This window comes from Pelodiscus sinensis, chromosome 2 (genome assembly GCF_052426305.1).
Source record: "Pelodiscus sinensis isolate ZL-2025 chromosome 2, ASM5242630v1, whole genome shotgun sequence".
NCBI classification, from domain to species: Eukaryota; Metazoa; Chordata; order Testudines; family Trionychidae; genus Pelodiscus; species Pelodiscus sinensis.
In genome coordinates, this window is record NC_143053.1 from 146,504,893 (window position 1) to 146,531,224 (window position 26,332).

The 26,332-nt window shown below is 40.0% G+C and overlaps 1 protein-coding gene across 2 annotated transcripts in view; it reads left to right on the forward strand.

Moving 5' to 3' along the window:
- The window catches only part of CTNNAL1 (catenin alpha like 1), a 90,561-nt gene that overhangs the window by 52,416 nt on the left and 11,813 nt on the right, over positions 1 to 26,332 (forward strand). Inside the window, exons 9-15 of one of the 2 annotated variants that reach the window (XM_075921531.2) lie at positions 5,866 to 6,024; positions 10,652 to 10,744; positions 12,079 to 12,229; positions 18,841 to 18,878; positions 20,423 to 20,566; positions 25,293 to 25,343; positions 25,450 to 25,604. In XM_075921531.2, the coding sequence (XP_075777646.2) occupies positions 5,866 to 6,024; positions 10,652 to 10,744; positions 12,079 to 12,229; positions 18,841 to 18,878; positions 20,423 to 20,566; positions 25,293 to 25,343; positions 25,450 to 25,604 (791 nt within the window). The remainder of the gene's footprint in view (positions 1 to 5,865; positions 6,025 to 10,651; positions 10,745 to 12,078; positions 12,230 to 18,840; positions 18,879 to 20,422; positions 20,567 to 25,292; positions 25,344 to 25,449; positions 25,605 to 26,332) is intronic. The other variant, XM_075921532.2, reaches the window with a different exon arrangement.

The window sequence follows — 26,332 nt, forward strand, 5'->3', positions numbered from 1 at the left end:
TGCTCTTGGATGCTTGCATAACTCTGATTAAAGTTTACTGTATAAAAAGGTAGTACTTTCATCACAGGTTTTTAAGAAATCTGGAGTTAAATTAATTGGTAATTATTACATTATCTACATGTAGTTGTGAAAACTGAATAAATGGCTTTTGCCGTTCCTTTGCATTTTATTTACTGCAACTGAAAAGAGAACTTGCTCATTTTCACTGTGAAATATATTAAACATGTGCCTTACAAAACATTTTTCAGGTATCTTGCTACAATAGATATTGTTAAAATGCAGCCTAAAAACCTAGACGTTAATTATTTTCCAAGATAGTTATTGTAGGAACTGCAATTATAATAGTATTTGACATCTTGCATATTTTATCTTGAAAAATTTAAAAGCACTTGAAATACTATTATATACAAAAACTACTTTAAAATAGTTTTTTAGGTGCTAAGTCAAGATCTGGAAAGCTAGAAGTAGGTTGCTCATGAAATCTCAATTTAATCTCTCTGTGCATACGTGTGACGATTCAGTCTTTAATTACACAATCATATGCTATTTTATTTTCTCCCGTGACATCTTTGCCTCAGTCAGCACATGGGATAGATGGTACTCAGCGAATGAGGTTGTGTTTGGTATTTCTGTTTATCCTCATGCAGTGGATAGCCTTATGCCTTGTTTACTGCACAGAATTCAAATTCTGGGTTGAATATAGAATTACTGATTTCCTCATGCTCTTTTCTATGGTGTTCATCACTCGAGTATCTGAGGGCCTCACAGACATATTAAGGAAGTTATCTGTTCAGCTCCCTGAGTGATAAGAGAATTATGATTCCCATTTTACAGTTGGAGAAGCAGACAAAGTGACTTGCCTGAGGTTTATTTCTGGGGGAATTCTGCACCACTTTGCATGTGCAGAATTAATGTCCCCTGCAGATATTTTTCCTCTACAGAATATGGATTCTGCTGGAGAGGCACTGCAGTTACCCTTTTCACCCACCAGGAGCTGCTCTGGTGCCAGAAAAGAGGGCAGCCAACCAGGGCAGCTACATTCCTCACAGTGTGGAGAGGTGAGGAAACACAGGACAGACAGAGTAGGACATGTGGCGCTGCTGCAGGGGATGGGGGAGTCATATGTAGATTCAGAAGGGCTAGTGGTAGGGAGAGACTAAGGCACCCTGGGGTGACTGAGTTGAACTGAGGCTGAATGGGAAGTGGGCTGCAGGGCTACATAGGTTTGGGGGATTCAGGACCACATGAGGACGGGGGAAAATATTCCTGACTAAAGTGGAAAGGCTATGGGGACTGCACGGAGCAGGCTCCTCAACTCTCTAACAGTCTCCTCCCCCTCAAAAAAACCCTGTTTGATACTTCTCCCACCCATACCTAACAATCCTCCAGGTTCTCTCACAAGCTCCTTTCCTCTTCCTCAGCTTCTCCATTACCCACGATTCCCCCAAGTCTTTGCACTTCTTCCAAGCGGTACAGTTAATAAGTGTGTAATTTAATTGAATTACTCAGAGTTCTGCATTAATATGCCTAGTAAGGAATCAATTTGTCAGAAAAACATTTTCTGAAATTTTTGTTGTCTGTATTGTTACAGGTACACTTGCTGACAAGTATTTTGAAATTACCAAAATAATTGAAACTGGCACATTAGATTGTGTTCGTTTGACAGATAAAACAAGCAGAATTTAGCTGAATTTTAAAATAGTGTGTACAGAATTTTTAGATGTTGGCACAGAATTCCCCCACAAGTTGAGGTGATGCGGTGTGTCATTGGCAGAGCTCTAATTTGAACTCTGGAACCCACTGCCTCTTATTGCTTTTCCCATCCCTCCAAACCGTTCAGAGCTGCTCAGTATACACAGCTTCAGTTTGTCTTCAGTTGCAACTGAGTGATTAGCACTTCTGTATATCATACCCCAAGAGTGTCAAATTTGGCACCCAGAAGAACATGAACACACAAATAGTGGCAACCTGCCAACATTTTTATGTAAGTGACTTGCTCATTATAAGGAAGTCTGTAGCAGAAACAATAGAATAGAGCTCTCTGTGGTGACATTCACCTTTTTTTAACCACAAGACATTTCTTGCATTCTGTACATACCTGCGTTTTAGAGCAAATTGGACAAGGGCTTGTTTTGCATACAATTTAGACTTAATCACCAGCTATCCTGTACACTGATGAGGGGCTCTTGTGCAAAAAATAGTAAGTGATAGTGCAGCTAACACTATATAATAGTGCATGTGCGTACAGGGCCAGATTTTGTTTGCACAAGAAGTGCTTGGCTTGGAAACCTTAAATAACTTTCTTATAATGTAGTTTATTATATTGTTCACTGTTAGTCTTAAAAGAGAAAAAGATAAAAAACAAATTCTGTTTTGTACAAATGTTATGTCATAGAATCATTGAATACTAGCACTAGAATGGACCTTAAGAGGTCATCAAGTCCAGTCCCCTGTCCTCACTGGGCACCATCAGCAGGACTAAGCACCATGTAGATCATCCCTGATAGATGTCTATCTAACCTGCTCTTAAATATCCAGTGGTGGAGATTCCACAACCTCCATATACAGTTTATTTCAGTGTTTAACAACCCTGACTAGTACAAAGTTTTTCCTAATGTCCTAACTAAACTTCCCTTGCTGAAATTTAAGCCCATTGCTTCTTGTCCTATCATCAGAGGTCAAGGAGAATAATTTTTCTCCCTCCTTCTTGTAACACCCTTTTAGGTACTTGAAAACTGCTATCATACTCCCTCTGTCTTCTTTTTTCCAAAATAAACAAACCCAATTCTTTCAATCTTCACTCATAGGTCATTGTTTCTATACATTTAATAATTTTTGATGCTCTTCTCTGGACTTTCTCCACATCTTTCTTGGAATGTGGTATCCGGAACTGGACACAATATTCCAGTTGAGGTCTAATCAGTGCAGAGTAAAGCGGAAGAATTGCTTCTTATCTCTTGTGCACAACACACTCATTAGTACATCCCAGAACCATGTTTGCTTTTTTGTGCAACAGGGTCCACTATGACCCTGAATTTTTTCGAATTGCAATACAGACTTCTACCACGTAAACCTGAGTACTTACTGAATTGGTTGGCAGCAGCATAATAGTTATCCTCTGTAAACCAACCACTAGAATACCGTATATAATACACTCAGTGATCTACCTATGCATGATAAGCCCTGTTTTATTGACGCTACATCCAAAATCAAAGATAAGACATATTGAGGGACATTGGAGCTATCTGGGTATCATTGGGTTTGATGTATTAGAAATTTGCATTCTGCATTCCCAACTATTGTAACCTCTCAGTGTGGTTGAAGCCTTGCTTAGTAAAGGGTTTGTAAAGGCTGTAGAACTATTAACACCTCTCAGTAGAAGTGAGTCTTGGCTGGTATGATTTAGTTGGGATTGGTCCTGCTTTGACTTCCTGAGGTCTCTTCCAACGCTAATTTTCTATGATACTGTAAGTCTAACTTACACTGTCTTGGTTCCCAACTCTTTTGTGCTGTAGGGCTTCTTATCCTGCACCTTTTAAAGGTTTGGGGAGCAGGATGGGAGAAATTGGTTCTTTTCAGCCAAGTTCTGGGTCCTGGGTGTGGTTTCAGGACCCCTTATATTTAGGTTGCCTGACATTTTTTTGTTATGAAAGATTGTTTTTTCAGAAGTTATAATATTTCCATTGTTTAAAGACCATTTTATAAACTCAGTTGGGAGGTTGCTGTGGAGCAAAGGACATGCCTAAAATTATGCTCCTGTGATTCAAACAACATATTTGTAAGAATCACTTCATTAATCACTGCAGTGTACCCACCTCTGGGTTGAATCATGGCAACATTTAACAGCAAAGGGCAACATCACATAACCCTTTACCATAGAGGTGAATGCTTGATTGAAAACTTAGCAAGAATTTAGGTAGGCAGAAGTACTGTAGTAAATTTTATTGAAGGCACTAATTAAAAAAGGCAAAAATGAAAACCAAACTTTTACATTTGCCAATTAATAATATTAGCACATGAGCTTTTTAGTACATTCTAATAATAAAAATGTAGGAAGCGGTGTGTTTGTCATGAGAGGCTTCTTACTTGAACCATTATTCTAGTTAATTTGCAGTTTCATATTTAGATCGCTATTGTGGTTATTCAAGCATTGTATTTATAATATGCAGTAGATTTATATAATGAAGAATGAAACATCACTGTGATAATTACAAAAAATGTCAAATATTCAGGCTTCTGATTGAATATTTAGTATCCTCTTTAGTCTGTTTTTCTTGTAGCCAATAGGTGCAGAAAGATTAAGAACTTTGTATTACAAAAAAACAAGTTTATAATTTATTTTCTTTTAATTTACTCATGAATTTTGCATGATGTACAATATCCATCCATTTTCAGTTTTATTAGTTTTTGAGACACACTGAAGCACTGTATGCCCCCCACAATTTCACACCTCTCTTCTGGACCCCTCTCTGTAGGCCTAGGGTCTCTGGAGAAAGCCTGTGGAGCGGGGGAAGGCATGGAAATTGGGACAAGGGATGAATGAATAGAGGCAGGACAGAGGATGCACATTGCCCCAGGAATAGATAATGTAGCCTGGGACTGTATTAGCTCTTCCATACAAGTCCTCCCCTTTTCCTACACCTATTCATAGCTGGGCCTATGGGACAACTGCAGTATTGTCAAATTTAAAGGTTAAATCTTGAATCAGGCACCAAAAAGTCAATATTGACTTAAAAATTAACGTTTTCTTTGGCCATTGGTTTCTGAGCCTGTAGGGTTTTCTTGTGCTAAATTTCTCTCAGTAATCATAAAGACTATAAACTTTTTTAAAGTGAAAGTTAATGAACTATGGCGAGTTGAGCAACATGAGCTTTAAAAATATTGCAAGACTCACAGTATGAGATTGACAACCCTGTAGCTATGGACAGGAGTGTCCCTAATAGTATGATACTAGTGGATTTCTGTTGCCAGGGAGCTGGGGCCACAGCCGGTGCAGAGCTGCAGGCCCTTGAGGTAGATAGCCTTGGCTTCCCGTGGATCCCCAGGTATCTACCAAGTAGGCCCAATAACCTACTGGGGAGAACTGTCCCTGTTCTGGGATGATAGAGAGGAATTTTTGTGGAATTTCCTCCCCAGAGCCCCAATCATGTTGCTTCCTCCCTCCCCCCCACCATGGAAGAGGGTGATGTGGGCTGTTGTTTTACTCATTTGTTTCTTCTCTTAAATTAGATCACATCCAGGTCACATTTCCAAGCTTTTCTTTGCAACATTTAAGGGTGAGATTTTTTTATGAAAGCTGTGGTTCTGATGTGTTGTGGCTCCAGGTGTTAGAATACTAGAAACTGTCTCCAGAGTCTGTGCCTTAATCTGGTTCTGCCTGTGCATCTACAGTACACAGTGGAAAGGTCCTTCCATTGTTAATAGGTCATGATGTTGAGTTTGGGTAAGAGGGAGTGTTGATCTTTCTTCACACAGAGCTGGTGGCCCAAATATCTCCTGCAGCTGATATGGAGGAGGGCCTGTTGCAGGAATGGCTAGGGGTATGCAATGCAGTATCCTTATATCTTGGCCTGCCCCAGCTGCTTTGCTGTCCATTCACAAAAAGTTTGAATACTCAGGTTTTTTGAGGGGAGAGTGGATTTTACTTTATATATCTGAGTAGACGTTGCAAACAAATCATTTTTTGCAGCGTGCCTCTGAACATACTACCTGTAAACCCCCTGCCCCCTTCCACCTTTTTGTTTTTTAATTCTTGCCTTTTGGTCATCTACTGAATCATTACTAAAGTATTTTTATTGTAGATTAGGTTCACATGTTACTTTTAATACTTATTTTTTTTCTTTTCTTTACTGTTTGTTACTGAAGCTTCACCATGCAGCTACATCATTGGCAGCAGACCTGCTAAGATACCATGCAGATCACATGGTTTTGAAGGCATTAAAAATCACAGGCATGGAAGGAAATCTAGAAGCGGTAGCAGAATATACTTGTAAGCTATCAGAGCAGAAAGAGCAGCTTGTTGAGGTGAGTTAACAATTTTATTTTCAAATATATTTAATGTAAAAAATGCCATAATCTATTTAAATGAACTATTCTTCAAGGTGTCTTTCATGTTTTAATCTGTACAATGTGTATCTGATGCTACTGGACTCCACCTTCTCCTTGAATATAGTAGCTGAGTGCAGCATGAACTTCCTCGCTGAACCAAAATTTGAGTCTACTCTTACAGAATTGGACCCACCTCCCCAGCTGTGCAGCTCCTGGTACTGCTTGCTGTGGACATAAGAACCTCATAGCCTAATTTTTGGGGCCCACTGTCACTGCATATTGGGGCCAAGATTTTCATAAATAGGAGTTAAGTTACACTCTTAAATCCACATTTAAACACTTGCCTAGTCTCTCAAGAGTACAAAACAGGTTCTGTTGATATCAGTGGACGTTTTTAGGTGCTCAGCACACTTAAAATCATAGAAATTCCTAAATATGAATTCAGGAGCTTAACTTTAAGCAAGCATTATGTAGATGCCAGAAGGTGTTTATGAGAAGAATAAAGAGGCAACTTGCCAGTAACTGGAGAGTCCTCCAAGAGTTTTGCCTCCCCATGTGCATGCTTACTGCCCACATTCCTGTCTTTCTAAGAATTCTGCTTTAAATTTTGGACTGTGAGATTTAGCAGAAGAACTGGTGATGTTAGGCACATACATCCTTTATGTAACCTTGGCCTTGGATGTTGGTGCTGCCAGAAGGTGCTTGTGTGGCATCCTACAAGCATTACTTTTTTAAAGGTTCTGATGTTGACAGTGCATGAGGGTACGTCCCACAGTTGTGAATGTGCAGAGGAAATACACTTGAAGAACTTAAGTAACTGGTAAGTAAGTACTCTCTCTATTTTTAGTTCCACCTCAACATCTGCTTTTGCTGTGTCTGTGTCTGAAGCACTGGGATAATTTCCAAATGTGATATTTAGATTAATCCTGCTCCTAGTAAATATAGTAAACTGCAAAGTAGAGCTCTGTGTTTGAGAGTGTGCATAAGAGTAATTGCACTGGCTAGTGATGAATACTATAGTGAAAATTACATATGGACTTCAGTCATGAAATTAAGTGAAATGGGTTTGTAACTTTCTCAAAAGTTCTCTTTTTGGGCTGACAGCTTCTATGTTCCTTCTCAGCCTATAGGTGAGTTGTTGTTTTTTCATATTAAAAAATGAATACATTCGTTCAGCATATAGCAGAAAACAATTTTTTTTAAGAATTGTTTTAAAATCAGTGTGACATTGTGTTACTGAAAGTTTAGTCAAAATGAGGTTAACTTTGAAATTGAAGTTTTCCATGTGACTAGTAATCACTGATTAAGTTTCTTGCTGAAATACATTTGTTTTCTGAGTTTAAAGCAGGGGTTTTCAAACTCTGGGTTGCGGCTTATAAGGGCAAGCTGTTACCTTGGCTGCAAGATATTCTATTTACTTGCACCTCTGCAGATATGGGCAATCACATTTCCCGTTAGCCACAGATCGCTTTTCCTGGCCAATTGGAGCTGCAGGAAGCGGTTTTCCCAGTCCACACCACTGCCTGCAGCTCCTATTGGCTGAGGACAGATCTGCAGCCAAAAGGAGCAGCGATTGTCCATTTCTGTGGAGGTGCAGGTAAACAAAGTGTCTCACGGCCAGCTAGTGAATTGCCCTTACAAGGCAGGATCCAGAGTTTGAAAACTCCTGATATAATGTATGTTATGTACATGGCTACAGAGGACTATACATTGACTACCACTTGAAAAGCAGTTTGTCTTACTCTTGTGCTACAATTTCCCCCACAGAATTTTATTTGCCAATGTTTTTAATCTTTTGTATTTATTGAGCTGTGAGTGTACACTATGAAATCACTGTAGAACAGTGTTCCCTGTAAGATGTGTGTTTGTGCGGCCACCCCAGGAAAGAGTCAATTGCCGCCCAGTTGATAAGCAGAGCACCCACAACTGGCAGCATGTGTTTCAATTGGTGGTGTACATCTACACATGCCTTGGTGCACATGCCAAAATGTATTCTGCACATAGAAAACAGAAGTAATATGGGTTTAGAGATGAATACTGTTGGGGTTTTTTTGGTATGTTTTCTTTAAAAAAACGTAAGAATAAATGCTATCCTTAAATGCACACACTGCATATGCTCATTGGCTTGAGTGGAAATGCTGTCTCAGATTAATTAAATACATATAATGCAACATTAAACTTTTATGTTTAAAATGTAAACAACCATCAGGAAATATTACTGTGAGGACCATATTTCAACGTGTTGATACATATCCTGTAAATTTTTAAAAATTAACACAGAGTATTATTACATACAAAAATCCCCCACATAGTAAGAAAGTTTATTTTTTTTACATAGTCAAGCTTTTGAAAATTAGGAAATGCCAGGGTGAAGGTTACATTTACAACCTTAATTTTCCCCCTTTGTGCATTTGTATTGATAGTATGATCATGTACTTAAAGACGATGTATTTTCCACCAACCTCCTACTTCATTCATTTCACAGGATGAACAGCTTTCTGGGAATGAGACAGCTGTTCAGTATTTTTATCTTCATCATTCAGTGTGTGGCATCTGCAATAATTACTGCACACTATCCAAAGCCTGTAATGAATACACAAGTATTAATTCCTCATTGTTTTGAGTGCTCATCATTGCAGTTTTTGAGTGTCTCATGAATATTAATGCATGTATATACATATTTCGTCTTTAGTAAAAGAACATTAACCCCATTTTACAGATGGGGAAAATTAATACATAGGTTTGTCTGAGAGCACATTGAATCAAGCGAAGGTAAGAGCAGAACTTATGGGTTCCCTAATTAACAACAGTTATGTCATCAGCATCATACAAAACATCTTTGGCATAGACTGGGATAGAGTTGAGTTCTCATTGTGTGACATTCACCTGCCTTAACCATAAGACCTTTGTTTCTGTTTCTGCAGTTCCCTGTTTTTTCCCTCTGTGTATCCAATAACTTCTGCAGAGAATAGCCTCATTCACTGTACAATATCTGCTCATTTTCTGAATGCTCTCTATCCTGTGTAATGAATGACTTGGGGTGCTATATGTGTGCAGCGGGGAAGAAATGTACTCCAATAATTAAAGATTGCCCTACTGCATACCCACAAAGATGCAGAATTAAGGTTGCACAGCCAACATAAATTCTGGAACTTTTTAACTTACAAGGGTTAGACATTGTAACTAAATGTTTGTAATGTGGCATGAATGGGTGATGCTTACCAGGTAACCAGTTAACCGGTTACCTGTCCACATCTCTAGTCTTGAGTTCCTTCCAGTTCTATGATTACTTGACTTGAACATCAGACCGCTAAACATACTCTTAATTGGGGATGTCAACATAAAGTCCACTACACGATTAACCGTTAAGCCTGGGCTTATTGGTTAATCCCATCGACTACACACACTTCCCCCTCCCTCTTGCTGCCTCTATATCAGAGGCAGTGGGGTGGGGAGGGAGGCGGTAGCCAATAAGCCAGTTCCCCACGAGTTTAAGCCGGCTCTCTGCATGCGCCGAGGGTGTTAAGAGGTATCGTGTAGTGTAGTTGAAACAATGTATTGGCTACATGATTAGTCAGTAAGGGAATGTGCTGTGTATTAGCTCATGCCAGTCCAGGAGCTACCGCCGCTGCAGCCCGGCTTCTAGTACATTTAAACTGCAGAGCTGGAGCTGGAGTAGATCTGCAATTGGCACGAGCCAGGACCTCTGTGCCTCTGCATTTTAAATGTAATAAGAGTTGCCTGGCTCTTACTGCATTTATAATGCAGAGCTGCAGCTGTCCCAGACTGGCACACACCGGATCCAGCAGCCCCTGTCCGTGGGGGGTCTCAGTAAGGAGCTGGGACTCCCCGCAGACAGAGGCTGCTTCACAGCAGCCTGTCCTATCCCCAACCCTGCTGCATCAGGATGGGGGGGGGGGGGCAGGTGGCACCATGGAGATGATTTTTGGGGAAACTGTGTTTTAAACTGGCTCCCCCCAGCATCGACTCCTTTTCCCCCCTGCCCTTGCTGTTTCTGATACAGCGGCAGAAAGGGGGAGGAAAAGCAAGTAGCTGACTTGACTACCCGATAAGCTTAGGCTTATCAGATAGTCAACTACTTGCTTACATCCCAACATGTGCCAGCCCTGTGGAGCTGCTTGTACCTGCCTGCTGCCTCCCACAGAAGCAGCCAGCTCCCCTGAACATGCCAGCTCCCACCTGCCCCCCTCCCGTGTGTAAATGTGTGACCGCTAAAATTTCAAGCAGTTACATATTTACACAAATACCCAATAGTTAACATCCCTACTCTTAGTGTCACTTATTTTCTTAAAAATTTCCCTGAAATTTAGGAGGATAAAGAGGAAGGAGACGTGAGGGGGAAAATAGTTTGGTACTTTTTTTTTAATGTTTTGAACTCACTCGAACCCCTTGCTGGAATGATGGCCCAATAATTCATACATCTCTACTACTCCAGAGGCAGTTTCTGAAACTTTTATTGTACCTGATAGGTTTGCACCTTTTCTCAGCAATGAAAAGAAAATAAATGTTACTGCTATGTTACCCTTCTTTAATATATCTTATTTATCATATTATTTACTTTTCAAAATACCTTTTTTCTTAGACATGTCGCTTGTTGAGGCATGTTTCTGGAACAGAGCCACTTGAAATTACTTGCATACATGCAGAAGACACCTTTCAAGTCACTGGCCCACAGGTATGAATACCTTTCATTTCATCACAGTTTAAGTAGAATTATGTAAAATGGACATACACTAAGGCTATGTCTAGACTGCAAGCCTCTTTCGAAAGAGGCTTTTTCAAAAGATACTTTCAAAAAAGCCTCTTTTGAAAAAGAGAGTCTAGACTGCAAGCGGAACTTTCGAAAAAGCAAGCCGCTTTTTCGAAAGAGAGCACCCAGGCAGTCTGGACGTTCTCTTTCGAAAAACCCCTGTTTGCATTCAAGAACGCCTTTTTTCAAAAGAGCACTTTCGAAAAAAGGTGTTCTTCCTCATGAAATGAGGTTTACCGCCGTCGAAAGAAAAGCCGCGTTTTTGATTTAATTTCGAAAGAACGCGGCTGCAGTCTAGACGCAGGTGAAGTTTTTTCGAAAAAAGGCTACTTTTTTCGAAAAAAAACCCTGAGTCTGGACACAGCCTAAGATAAAAGTGCCAGTCCAGTTTACAAAGAAATATACTCAGAGTATTACAGTTGGTAGGTGGTGTAAACAATTCTAGAAGGGGGTACAAGCTAGATCCTCTGGTACATCATGATTTGTGCTCAGGGCATTTTGGAAGAGTGTGCAAAACTGGCATAAAGCTCCTACACAGCCTGTTTGTTTTTCTGGACTGTGCTGTAGCTTCCAGACTGCTATAAATTGTGCTGGCTTATGCAGCCATTTAGGACTGAGTGCTAGAGATGTGTTAGCTTTTGAAAGTTGGTTCAATAAAATGTATATGAGCTCATCCTTGTTGTTTGTAATATTCTGGGATCAAGGGGGCTACAAGAACACTATAAAAAGTTACATTATCTAAATAAACTAAACTAATTATGATAGAAAATGACAAACTAGAGTGGAGGAGTTGAAATGCTATGTACTTAGTTTTAACAAGCAACATATTCCCCAGGTGTAATCCTGTAGACCCTCATACATGAATAGTCTTTATATATTAACGCAGATCTTCTGACTTCAGTGGAATTACTTGCACATGTAACGATTATTCAAATTATTAAGTTTGCAGGATATAAAACTAAAATTAACATATCATGTAATACTTGTATTCATTTACTACTCTTTCCTCTTCTCTAGTATTTTGGAACTGATTTTTTTTTAAAGCCACATATTCATAAATATACTCAGCACCAGAATGTTCCAGCTAAAGGCCTTAGAAGGATAACCTATGTTTGCCGAACAGATGTAATACTAATCCTTTCTTAATGTTGAAATTGTTTCTTGTTTTGTCTGGGGGGCTATTTGCAAATTAGTCTATAGCATTACACGGCAAGGTGGTTTTCTTAACATTTGTTGATCAGTGACTGCGTTTTCTTCAGATCATTTCTGCTGCAGAAACATTGACATTACATCCATCTAGTAAGATTGCAAAAGAAAATCTTGATGTGTTTTGTGAGGCTTGGGAGTCCCAGCTGAGTGACATGTCCATGTTGTTGAGAGAAATCAATGATGTGTTTGAGGGAAGACGAGGTAAGAGTACTGTTCATCATAACACATATGCATTCCACGTATTTGACCTGTTCCGCTAAGCTGCAGTCTAGCAAATATGCTGTTTTCTGCAGATGGATAAAAGATATTCCTTTTTCAATATGATAACTTGGTATCTAGGTAATATTACATCAGTACATTGGTTTTATAGAAACAATGAATGGGAGTTTGACTGTCTGATCTGCTAAATAAAATTAAGAATACATGATTTTAAAAATTAAAGGTAAGACTGAGATCCTATAAAAACATATGCATGTGCTTAAACTCCATGCCCTGTGAATAGTCCCACTGAAGTCAAATGGAACTGCTCCCTGTGCATAAAATTAAGTATGTTCTAAACCTGAGCAGAAATGGAGCCTAAAGTCTGAAGGAATTATATGGTTTTCAGAGCTACCTGATATGTCACTAAGTGATACCAAGCAAAATTATCATAAAATGCAATCAAAAAGTAAATTTAAATTCTATGACAAGTATAGTTTCATTGTGGGGATTTAGCATGATTACTATTAGCATTTCAGTTTTATTTTTGAAGTGTAGTTTGAGGCTTTCAGAATTTTTCCATTCTGATAGGCTTTTCATTGTCCAGTATTCCTGGAAAATAAATATTTATTTTAATTCTGTACTATGAGCTTGAATTCTATTCACTTCATAATGTAGTGAATGTAGCTATTTGATTTTTGAACTGCTGTCCTTTCTTCTGGATGGAATCTCTGACGACTCTACATAATCTTGGGATGTTTTCTCTGGTTGGTAAGTTAATTGGTATTTCTACAACACGTAGAATACAACCATGAAACTTTGAAGAACAAATCTGTGTTTATTCTCATTTTGGTATTGTCTCTATATGGTATTCTTTTCTGAAAATTTAAGAAAATAAACTGGTATTTATTTTTATGTAATTTAAATTTTCTTCAAAAAGTTTGTCTTCAGTGCAGTTTGGCATATCGCTTTCATTGTTAAATATTTTGTTATTCTTCAAGTTATAACAGAGTTACAATGTAACATGCCATATATTTAGGCTTGGCAGAATGCTATTTTTAATATAACTTTAATGGATAATATTGCAATTTTAAGCACTTTAAATTTTTTTATAGATTTAAATTTTCACTGTTTCAGAAAATGACTGTGTGGGGATTAGAGAATAATTATTTAATGATAGGAGACCATTGAGATTCAAAAAGTTAAATATTTGTGTTAAAACATGAAGGCTGCGTCTAGACTGGCAAGTTTTTCCGCAAAAGCAGCTGCTTTTGCGGAAAAACTTGCCAGCTGTCTACACTGACCGCTTGAATTTCTGCAAGAACACTGACGATCTCATATAAGATTGTCAGTGTTCTTGCAGAAATGCTATGCTGCTCCCGTTCGGGCAAAAGCCCTCTTGCGCAAATGCTTTTGCGCAAGAGGGCCAGTGTAGACAACGTGGTATTGTCTTGCGCAAAAAAGCCCCGATTGCGAAAATGGCGATCGGGGCTTTCTTGCGCAAAACCGCGTCTAGATTGGTACGGACGCTTTTCTACAAAAAGTGCTTTTGTGGAAAAGCATCCGTGCCAATCTAGACGATCTTTTCCGCAAATGCTTTTAACGGAAAAACTTTTCCATTAAAAGCATTTGCGGAAAATCATGCCAGTGTAGACGTAGCCAAATTGTCACCTCATGTGTCTAATTATATAAAGTAAATATCCTTAATTCAAACACTAGCAAGTTCTGTTGCAGGAATTTCTTGCATTGTTTTAACGTCACCTAGCTGTACAATTCAGTTTTCCTCCATGGATACATGTTTTGTCTGTGAACATGTGTATGGAAAAATCTACATTTATTGATAAAAATCTAATACTTTCAAGCCTAAATATGTTTAATCTGTTTTGCATTTTGAGAAAAGTTACTCAGGGAAATGCAGTGATTTGTTTAAAAATTAGATGAACACAGGATTTGACCATTTTGTTTCAATATCTGAACTATTACTGTATGTTCTGAACCAGGGCAGACAGATTGTAATTATATACTTTATCTTGCCACTTACCATAGGATTCTTTCAAAGGTAGTCAGAGTGTCAAACTAGTAAACCTTCATTCTTATAGTATGATGAACTTCTACTACTAAGAATTCCTCTGAAAATTGTCTGTCTTGGGGCAAAGTCACATATTATCCATGATGTTTTATGAAGTATAAATTAAAATATATGAAAACTATGAATTTCTTTTAGTGACCTAGCGCACCTCTGCCTAGAGCAGTAGGAACAGGTCACCACTTGCAGGGAGGCACCCAAGGGGAGTGCCCTGAGACCCTTCTTGCACCCGGTCTCCCTCCCAGAGACTGTACCTTACCCCCTCTCCCACAATCAAACTACCTCCCTGTTAACTGGAGTTTTTCTTTTTCCCCAAGCTACACTAGGGGATAAGTTTGAATTAAGATATACAACTTCAGCTACGTTAATTGTGTAGCTGAAGTCGAAGTATCTTAACTTGAATTTTGGTGCCATCCACGTTGCAGGAGGTCGATGGGAGCACACTCTCCCTTTGACTTCGCTTACTCCTTGTAGGAATAGGACTACCGGCATTGACGGGAGCACCCTCTCAGTTTGAATTAGTGGGTCTTCACTAGACCTGCTCATTCGAACTCTGGAAAATCGACTGCAGCTGCTTCAGTCTTCTCTGTAGTGTAGACATGGCCTTACTGACATTCCCCATTCCTACAACGTGCTGGATTTTTAAAAAAGCTTTTACTGTATATTTACTATAAAATATGGAGTAAATATTTACTTCTGTTTTTAAGACTGACTATGCAGTTTGAAATCAGTTGAATTCTTACATGTTTAGGAAATGGTTCATGTTACCTCATTGTTATGTTAGTGTTTGTTTTGTTATACTTTAAATGTTAGAACAGAACAGTGCTGTTTGTCAGCAACGTATGTACTCATCATTTGCAAAAATGAGTATGGATTTTTGAAATAGGTTAGAGGATGTTCCTAGCATGTCTTATTTTCAGCAGTTACTTTTCCTGTAGTCAACCATAAGAAATTACTACAAGCCATATGGGTGCTCAACTGTTGTATGAGCCCCATGGCATTTAGTGCCAAATTGCTGCCATGGACATTCTGTGCTGTCTCCTTACTTTTTAGTGAACCTGTGCATAAGATAGCCATTATATGATTGCCAGATTCTGAAGGTGGAGGAAGTAGGCGTGTAGCACTTGCTAGCAGTGTTGGAGACCTGATACCTTGCATCCACAGGGCTGCAGTACATGTTGGCTATACCTGTTTTGTTGCTGCAGCTAGGGACATATTTCCAGTCACAGTGCAGGGTTTGGTAACTTTGTTATAGCATATGTTCTTGTTTCTCATGGTAAATTATACTACTTACTATAATGCTGAGGTTGGCAAAGTTATCTTTATTTTACCTTGTACAAATGTGATCAGTGTTCTTTTGAGGAGTATGACTGTGTCTGTATAATAGAAGATAAAATTTTTTAGAAAGTGCCTTTTCTCCTTAATTTAGAAACTCTTGGTTTTGAAGTGATGTAGTTTTGTATTGCCCCTCTAAAACAGTGTTTCCCAAATGGTTTTCTGCGGCACCCTGGGGTTCCGCGAAGTGAAAATAAGGGTTCTGCGAGAAAATTCCATTACAATAACATGTTATTATTTTAAAAATGAATATTTAAGCATTTATGAATTTTATTGAAAACAATTTTCATTTGTGTTTGCTACGATAAGTATCCCTGTGTAATGCCAGCTTAGCCAGAGTGGGGACGATGTCACTACTCAGCGCTGATGTCCATATACAAGACTGTTATTAGGGGTTCCGCTAAATTCTTTCGAGTTTAAAAAGGTTCCATGGCCAAATAAAATTGGGAAACACTGCTCTAAAACATTGGAATTTGATATGGAGAGTATGGTAGAATTAGTATTTAGAAGCCTGAAAGAAACAAACATTTGCTGTTGACAAATGCTGAAGGGCAACCAAAATATTTGTGGCGCATCTAATAAAATAAGCATTTTCTAAATTATTGTTTCAAAGTGTGTGTGTATGTCTCATTTGTTGATTTGCTTAGCAGGTATGTCGGTGTTCATTAAAAGCAAGCTATGCACTTTGCAAACTAAGACTTGATAATTGACATGAATTAAATAGAAAGCCTTCATTAAAAGCAGCAAAATTCACCCTTGTGGTAGGAGGATGCAACTCTATTTGTTTCAGTGGCGTTATTGTAGTTTACACCTACGTAAAATTTTACAAATTGTTTATACGATAAACAGGTTTTTACCGGGCTGCGAAGTAACTGGGTATTTAGCTCATGAGAGAATTACTGCATTGGTCTTCAGGACTGGCCATACCAAACAGTTGCTTTCTGATTGAAGGAGAGTTGAGCTCAATCCTGTCTGCTGTAACTCTAGAACAGAGTGCCTGAGCCAACCATTGCAGTCAGAGGATATCTTTTTCATTGAGAAAAAGGGAGCAAGTGAGCAAAGCACATTCCCCTTCCTTCTTCAATCTCCTCCTGCTCTGTAAAGTGTAAAGAAGACTCCTCTGACAGACGAAAGAACAGGGAAAAGATTGAGGGGTAATATTGGAAAAATTGAGGGGGAAATGAGGGTAGAACAATTAGAAGATGGAATAATAACAAGCACGATGGAAGAAGAGAGGAGAGATGAAAGGATAAAAATTGAAAAAGAGGAAAAAAATATATCTTTGTAGAAAGAGAGGGATAGAATGGAGTTAAGGAAAAGAAAAAGAACCAAGGTGTGGCATGTATTCTTTTTGATATTTTAATAGAAAGCTGAATCCTAAAACAATTAAACATGTGAATATAAAATATTTTGTGCATACCTAGAACATTCATATTATGGATATAAAATCCTTGAATAAACTGATGTGGGTGATTTCCTTGTCGATGATAAGTTATCTTGGTCTTCAATAATTTTGCCTTTAGAAGACATGATCTTGTATTTAATGGCTTTAAAAAACCAGAATAATCTCACCTGCTGCTACACTAACAATAAAGTTCACATAGGATTCTCACTTGCAGGACTTCAGCTTCCACCACAAAACAGGCTGAGAACTCCTCTAGCTCTTCGCATTTTACCTCTCTCAGGCAATGGTAGTTGAATGTTTCACTTGTGTGCCTTTTCCAATTGTCAGTGCCCAGTCCCCTTCTAGAATCTTCATGGTGGTTTTCTAAGTACAGTCAGCAAAGATGTTCCTCGCTTGAGCTGTACGTTGGCTTTGTTCTCTTCTGGTAATTGCTGTTGTTTCCTTCCTTTTGTTTACGCTCTTCTCCCACTCAGTTCCTTTGTTGTTTGATTGGGGGGAGAGGGGGCTGCGTGGGCATGCAAAAAGCTTTCATTTGGGACTCATTGCACTTGTGACTATATTGAGCCAGTTTCCATGAGCCTATGTTCCATTTTCCTCTCACATCAAGGGTTTTCAGCTTGTCAGTTTGAGAGTGCGTGCATAGCACCTTAGGTATTTGGTACATATGAACTAGGATAGTTGGTGCTACAGTGCTTGAAACTTCTTTGATAGTTTTCTTTCTTTGTGTTCTCTATCTGGTTTTCCTATAGTGTTTGGTCCCTTTTGACAGCTTGGCACATGATGCCATCCAGAACCTTTGCTAATGTATAACACTCTTCATTGCAGAGCTCGGTCCGCTTGGATGGGACTGGCGTGGGTACCTGGCCTAGCTCCTGCTGCAGCTGCTCCAGGCTGGAAAGCGGCTTCTGCTGCTTCCTTGCTGCTACCTGATTGCCCAGTGTGGGGGAAGGGCAGTGAGTGCTGAAGGAGTGCCTGTTTCCATGTGGGACAGACATTCATTAGGCATACCTTCATAAAGATTTTATGACTGGCAATTTTGGGGGGCCACCATGCATAACTCACTGATGGCTTCACTGCTCCTGAGTGATGCAGCCGTTCCAGACTCATGCTGGTCAAATATGTGACAATACCACGTGTTCTGCACATAGCATATTTTGTGTGTGCCTGTGTAACCATGTATTGCATGTTGTTCGTTACTTCTTTTTACATTAAGATGTGCTGTCTCTTGATTGTCTTTTAGTACTCCTGGGAGTGGGTGACCGGTGATGATGGTAAAGAAAGGAATTCTATACTCAAAATTCTTTTTTGCAAATATTATCTTGCAGGATTCCTGCTCATACACCCACCACATGTTGGGGTTCTGTTTTTGAGGCAAGGTTTTGGATTTTATTTATTTTTTTCCATCCTTTAGCCTGTCTTCTCCTTGGTGAGCATGGGGATGCTGGAGGCTGGTTGTTTGGTTATTGGCTTTCCCCCCTTTCAAGTAGTTCTTGTTCCCGTGTATTTCAGAATTGAAAGGGAGGGTCTAGAGGCAATAGAAGCCAGAATGGAGTGAAATGGAAGGGGCTTGTGCTCAGCTATCAGTGCCTGAGGATTAAAAATCTAAACACTAGCAGAGTTCCTGGCTTGTTGTGTGTCTGGAAGCAGAAGATAAAGAGTGGAAATTCTGGGTGAGCTTTAGAGAGGTTTACAGGTTAATATAGTTTTTTTATAATGTAAAGTGAAGGGAGGGTGAAACCAGAAGTGTTCATTGAAATCTGCATACAAATATTCTTGTGTTATTCTTAGGAGAGAAGCGTGCTTACCTATCACTTCCCAGGCCAGGGGTAAGTTTTGTGGGTTGCTTCTATTTGTACATTTGTTGATAACTAACTGACCCCTACACCTTGCATACTGCTTGTGTATTAACTACCTTGTAAAGATACAGACAATAAAGCCTTATTAATGCACACCTTTACTGTATGGCCCTTTGAAAGTTACTGGGTGTTTTGGGATTTGTTAGTAAATAATTAAACACTTTAAAAAGCTCAGGTAATTCACCATAAAATATGAATTTGATTAATTTCACAATGCTTACTTCATTTTAATTGTACTTTGCAATGTATAGAGTGTCTTGACTTTATTTTTTACAAAAGGTACCATAGTGCATTTATTATTACAGTGTCATAACTGCACTGTAATATATTGTAAAATAAAATAAGCTTTATAACATGACACATTCCCACACTGTTCTCTGAGCTAGTAACTCCTTTTATTGAAGGAGGAATTGGCTTGTTTGTGTGCATACCAGGAAGTGTCCACACTAACAAGGTAGTGCTGTCTGTAAATAAAATTGTTTTTTCATTCAGACCTTGTCATTTGTATGTGAAAAATCAGTTTATTACCATGCTGCACAATAGGTCAACAGATTATATAACAATCTAGATTATATAATAAACTGTTTCTGAAAATATCCATCTGCTAGTAAGTCCTGTTGTATTACTGCAATATAGTAATAAGAATAACAAAATAATGTACTACATACTAGTCCTCTCTTGGGAAGAGGGGAATGATAGATATTGTCTCCAGTTTTATTTTCTGATCCCCTTTCTAAACCTGCAGAATTGAGCAGTTGGTAATATTGCATTATCATTTATTCTTCATCCTTCCTTGAACACTTCTGCAATTTCAAAAGCTGTACTTTGTTACTTTACCCTTAAGGAAAAGTTATACTATATTAAAGATTGGTTAATTCTTGAGCCTGCTCAAGGGTTTACTTAAGATTTAAGTGGTGCTCATTTTGGAAGTAAGTAAGTTGATTTGAGGGGAGAAGACTAGAATTTTTTTTAGTTAACTGCTTCAGAGACTACTCATACGTGGTTTGTCCCCAGATGAACCATCTGTGTAGCATTTGGTTTTGGAATATAAATCATACTATTCTACTGTCTTTCATAGAATTATAGAAGATTAGTGTTGGAAGAGACCTCAGGAAGCCACCTAGTCCAATCCCCTGCCCAAAACAAGACCAATCCCAATTAAATCATCCCAGCCAGGGCTTGGTCAAGACGGGATTAAAAACATCTCAGGATGGAGATTCCACCCCCTTCCTAGGTAACCCACTCCAGTGCTTCACCACCCTCCTAGTTTTTCTTGATAGCCAGACTAGACCACCTCCACTGCAATTTGAGACCATTGCTCCTTGTTCTGTCATCTGCCACCACTGAGAAGAGCCTGGCTCCACCTTCTCTGGAACCCCCCTTCTGGTAATGGAAGGCTGCTATTAAATCCCCCCTCACTCTTCTCTTCTGCAAACTAAATAAGACCAAATCCCTCAGCCTCTCCTCATAAGTCGTGCTCCAGCCTCCTAATAATTTTTGTTGCCCTCCGTAAGATTCTCCAATTTGTGGATATCCTTTCTGTAGTGGGGGCTCCAAAACTGAATACAATACTCCAGATGTGGCCACCTCAGTCAGCACTGCCGAAAGAGGGGAATGATCACTTTGAAAGCTCTTGTTCATTTCCCTTTGATTCTCAGGTGAGCAGAGCAGAGCATTGCAGGCGGGCAAAAGAGTTGAGAGATCAAGAAAGAGAAAGGAGATTGCATTGTTGAGTACTGGAAGATAAATTTAATCGTTCCTGTTGATTTACTAGTCAGAATCTCTGTTCCCTCTAAGACAGCTTCATGTGTAAAAAGCTTAATATAGAAAAAAATAATAATTCTGGTTGGTTCCCCATTGCTGGCTCTGTACCCACACTGCTTGAGAATAAATATCAAAGAGATGAAAGTAGTATAAAGTATAGGAAAGAAAAAAGGTGTGGTAAGGTAGGGGAAAAGAAGGGGCAGTACTTAAGAAAGGGAGGTGGAGTATACAGATGATATAAAAGAGGAGGGAGATACAGACACACACACACACAAATTGGGACAGATTCATATTTGAAAAAGAGCTGGGGTCAAAAATTTTCAAGAACAGTTTTGTGTTGGACAATGCAGATTTGAAAAAACAATGTTTTACAGGAACACATGGTAACTGTCATGGGAAGCAGTTAAACATGTTGTTGTTCTTCAAGTGCTGGCCCCTGTATGTGTTCTGCACATGAGTGTGCATGCACACCTTCTGCCTGAGTCTGGAAATTCTAACGAGCTCTGGCAGTAGTTCTCCTCGTGCTTCAGACTGAGGGCATAAGAGGTAGGGATGTTAATTTTTCAATAATCAGCTAATCGAGTAGTTGATGGAGTTTCCATCGATTAGTCAATGGGGGGGGGTGCGCTCGCTATCCCACTGCGCCTCTTCCTGAGACATGTATACGAGGTGGTTCCTGTACATTTTAAAGGGAGACACAGTGGGAAGCTGCAAGGGGCAGCAGGGGGGGAGCAACTAGTTGAATTCCTACTCGATTACCTGATAAGCAAATGCTTATCGGGTAGTAAACTAGTTGCCTAGTCCCTTATAAGAGGCAGTGTGAGCCAAAGTCTCTCCATATCCTTCTAACTGCTACTTGGCCTAAGTTGGAATCCCTGTGTCCCATAGATTTCTCCTGTTTTTATCCTTAATAGTCTGCAAACAAATTTTTAAATAGCTTTTTATATTAGTATAATTAGTGTGTAAATAGTTAATTTCCTTGTACAAGGGACTTCCTCACCTTGGTCTGGGACGGTGCCTAGCGTCTCTGCATTCAAGAGCTGTGTCTACAGCCATGCACATTGCAGCAAAGTGTGGCTTTTGTCACTCCGTTCTACCACAAACATGCAGAGTTCATAATCTTTGATTAAGGAAACCCCTCATGGAGAAGACTGAGACCTCACTTGGATCTAGGCCAGCGAGGCCACTTTGTACATTGACTCCATTACATGAGCAACTCCCCTTAAAGCACATACTTAGGAGACTTTGTACCCCCTCTTAGATCCCCTCCCCCAGGCCAGAATCCTTTCTGGCATCCATTCTCCTTCTCTGACCTTACATTCCAATCCCCTGATCCAGGTCACAATCCGCTCCTTCATTCAACACCGTCACAGATCTCACAGCGTCTCATGCAACCCAGTCCCATAATCCATGCGCCCTTCTGCACCCAACCCTCATCCCAGACACTGCATCTCCTGCACAGAAAAGTGTGGCCCTTGACCACTTTCCAAAACACTTGGAGTGGTTCCCCACCAAAAATTATTGCCCATTCCTGGACTAGGGGCAGTTGGCTACCGTGTCTGCCAGGTCCCTGCTTACTGAGCCCTGGCACTATAGCCTGCTAATTGCCCAGCCCCTGCCTTGGGGTGAGATGTACTGACTCCTGGACAAACCTGTTCCCACTAGCTGCCTATCTGGGAACTCACCCCTGTCATGCCCAGCAGAACGCTAACGCCAACCTGCTAAATCCCCAATACTAGCCCGAGATCCCAGCGACATTGTGAGGCATTGTCCTCCCTCCAACCCAGAAAGGAATGAAGGGTCACCACTTGATTACATTCCCCAAGGTTATTTCTGAAATCCATATCAACAAAGTTATCCACTTTACCTGTTTTCTTCCTGAAACCCCATGCTTCTGCTAAGGAGAGGAGACTTCACACCTTGCATTCTACTTGCACGAGGACCATACATGTCAGTAAATCACTTTGGCTATTTCTTGCTATAGTGGACGGAACTTAAGGACAAGCAATATCCTCTCAGATGCATCTGACGAAGTGGGTCTTTGCCCACAAAAGCTTAGGCTCCAATAAGTCTGTTAGTCTATAAGGTGCCACAGGACTTCCCGTTGTTTATCCTCTCAGAGAATCTCTAAATTGATTTATGGTTACATCATGTGCTCTGGATTAGCACATTTCCCTTTGCCCTGCGGTGAAAGCACATTCCACAGCATCCCTGCCAGAAGTACTGATAATACGGATCATACACAGAGTGCCTGCCCGGTGTTCCATTTACAAAACATTTTGCTAATTCAGGCCTCTTCTCACCCTCTTTCATCCCACTCCCCAGTCTCAACACGGCTTGTCAGTCACCCACATGTGGAATATACATAAAGGTCAGCACTCGAAATAGTGGAGGTTGTTTACCTGTAAGTGTAAGGTCTTCGAAATGTGTGGTTCCTGTCCATGCTCCACTGTCTGCCCTCTGTCCCCTCTGCTTCAGAACCTCCTTGATTCACAGCAAGAGGAGGAACTGAAGAGGCTTCAGTCCTCACTTCCTCTTACATGCTTGGTCTAGAACATGAGAAGGACTGCTGAGCATGTGTGGGCCAATAGACACTGGTTGTTAGACTTCCGGATTGGGCATACAGCACACTTGCACTCACATGTGGAATACAGTGAGGGACCACACATCTCAAAGAACTTCCATTTCAAGTAAGTTACTTTCCAATTGTATTTTGATTTCTGTTATTTTATTAATTATAATAGAAAAGTAAAAACATTTAAACTTTTACCTACTGTACATGATAAATTATAATAAATCAATATGATGAAGCTGAAACAAAATACTTCTGGAGTATTTCGTAAAGAATTCTGAGAGGTTGATGTTTTTGCCTTGATTAAAGATGAAACCAGATTTCAAAATCTCAGAATTCCCATGACATTAGGAATTTTTTCAAGTTTTTTTTAAGTAGTCTAACCTATTGTAAAAGGTTACACATACAGCTACACACCATGCTTGAGAAACTTGTCACTACCTTCTTTCCCTTAGCAAATGGCTATACCAGCATTAATAGGAGGAAATCATAGCCAGTTACAACTAGGTAGATCTCTGTGAAATGTTAAGACATAGCTAAAACATATAGGAAGTGTCTATTTACAGACAAGGGAGATCCTGCATTTTGCATGGGAGACCCATGTCTGAGAAGACAACATCCTCCTTTAAGTTGTATGCTTGACCACTGTAGAGTATATTACTGGCTGCATTGCTTCTGGTTTGTCTACACAGGGGCACTCACCCCTGTGTGGGCCAGTAGACCCAGTTAATGCTAATTAAATAAAGAAATGTGCAGCTCATGACAACTTACTAAGATTTGTGAAGTGACCTCCCTGCTAAAATTATTGCCCACTCCTGGGAAAGTTAACATTAATTAAATAAAGGTGTAAAATTTAAGTGCATTAAACTCCTATGTGGATGTTCTTATTCAGAAATAAAGAGCCCTTCGTTTGCTTAAGTAGGCAGCAGATTGTGGCATGGGTATCAGTAATAGTATTACTCCATTTGTGCCTAGCAACCTCAAGCAGGATTGATTCTGCACTGTGCCTAATGCTTTACAACAGTTTTTCCCAACCACGGGCATACCTACCCCAGGGGGGATGCAGAGCTGTTCGGGGATCTATGTCAGCTCATCTAGACCAGTGTTTCTCAATTTGAGGGAAGTGAGATGGGCTTAAGGGGATGGTAATTGCCAAGCATGGTAATTGCCTGGATCCCCATGCCATTGGGGGGCCCCCACAAAGCTAAGTTACACATCTCACACCCAGGTGGAGGGGCTTGGGTGTCAGGCTCCTGAAAGAGGTTCACTGGTTGGAAAAATTGAGAACCACTGCTTTACAAAACATAGGCAGCCAGATTCTGAGGGTATTGCATTGAAGAGTACCTTAATTCACAATTGCATTGTGAGATCAGTCATGGAGTCAGATGTTACTCAGCCTGAGCAAGGACATCAGAATCTGGCCCACAGTAAGACTCTTATAAAAGAGAGCAGGTCCATGGTGTGAGAAAAGCAGCATCTCTGCTGAACGTTCCTGTGTCAGCCTCCAGCCATTACAGTTAATAAGGATCTGAGTGGCATAGGAGGAGCAGCAGCAGCAGCCCCCAGAAGCAACGGGCCCCTCTTGGGTTTATATGGATTTCAGTTTAGGAACCTGCTAAAGAGCTGATGAGTCAGCCATGAGCAACTTCTTTCTATAGCTTCAAAATCACCCTGAAGAGTGAGAGAGAGAGAGAGATGCAGCTATCCAGAAGGACCACTTAGTTTCTGAACAGGTTATGTTGCCATGAAGAGGGGACGGTATGGAGTTTGGGTGACTCTTCTGAAGTCAAAGGAGCAGAACTTGCTGTTATTTCCTTAGGCACAAATCATGCCCCAAGAAATGTTTCAGAACAAACCCCAAGTAGAAAAGAGTTTCCCATTCCTTACACAGAAAAAATCTCTGATAGATAGCATGTTTAGGCCTTTGACTTAGTTACTAAAATCCCATTCTGCAAAGTATTTATAAAGATTCTTATATTTTATTTACTAAATTGACTGGCAATACCTTTTATAAACTGTTTTCTTCAATGTTGTTTTGTTTGAAACAGAAGCATAATGCAAATCTGAAGGCATTAAAGCCAGTCAAACTGGATAGTGAGGTAAGATGCCTTCCTCTATTTAGTACTGAACCTTTTAATTTATTTGTTCAGTTCTTATAAAGAATGTGCTGAGTGGGGAAAAATGCAGTAAGTTTATCATGCACAGGAACAAGCAAAACTTGGAAAACTTGGATTGGAACTGCATTTCCTCACCTCTGATGTAGACTCTGAGACTGAGAAATGGGAGGACCAAGAAAATGAGATTGTGCGCTATGGACAAAGTATATCCAGCATGGCCCACACTATGTACTTATTTACCAGGTAACTGCTCTGAATACATTAAAAAAAATGTAGAACCAGAGAGTTTTTGGCTTTCTTGAGAAAGCAGAACATTAAAGGGACCTATAATTGAGTTCCATTCAGATGCCTCCTCATTTTGTATTCTAATGTATAATACTTCATTAGTAAAAACAGCTTGGTAAGCTTTTCTAAGTTTTGGAGGTTATTTTGTTGGCAAGCAGCTGTTTTAGGATCTTCTATGAAGGATTATTTTTAAACATACCCTAAAATTCTGAAAGCTGACTAAGAGTGTCACAATTCTCATTTGAAAGTCAAATGGTAATTGTCAAACTAACTCTCTTAGTCAGCTCTGAAAACTTCAGTTCTTATGTTAAAATAATCTTGACGTTCAAATGTAATTAACAGTTTTATAAAGTAAAAAAGTCATGTTAGGTTTAATCCTTCTTTAACTTTAGATTTCTTGCCTTACAAAAAGGTTACAGGCAGTCCCCCAGTTACGCGGATCCGACTTATGTCGGATCCGCACTTACGAATGGGACTTTCTCGCCCCGGAGCTCGCAGGCAGCGGGACCGCCCAGAGTGCAGCGGTCCCGCCACCTCGACCTCCGGGGCGAGAAAAGCTGCTCCGGGTGCTCTGGCAAAGCCTCAGAGGCGCGGGACTCCGCTGCCGCTGCGGCTTTGCTCCCGGTGTCCCTGGTCTGCTGGAGACCGTCCCCAGCAGACCAGAGGCACCGGGAGCAAAGCCGCAG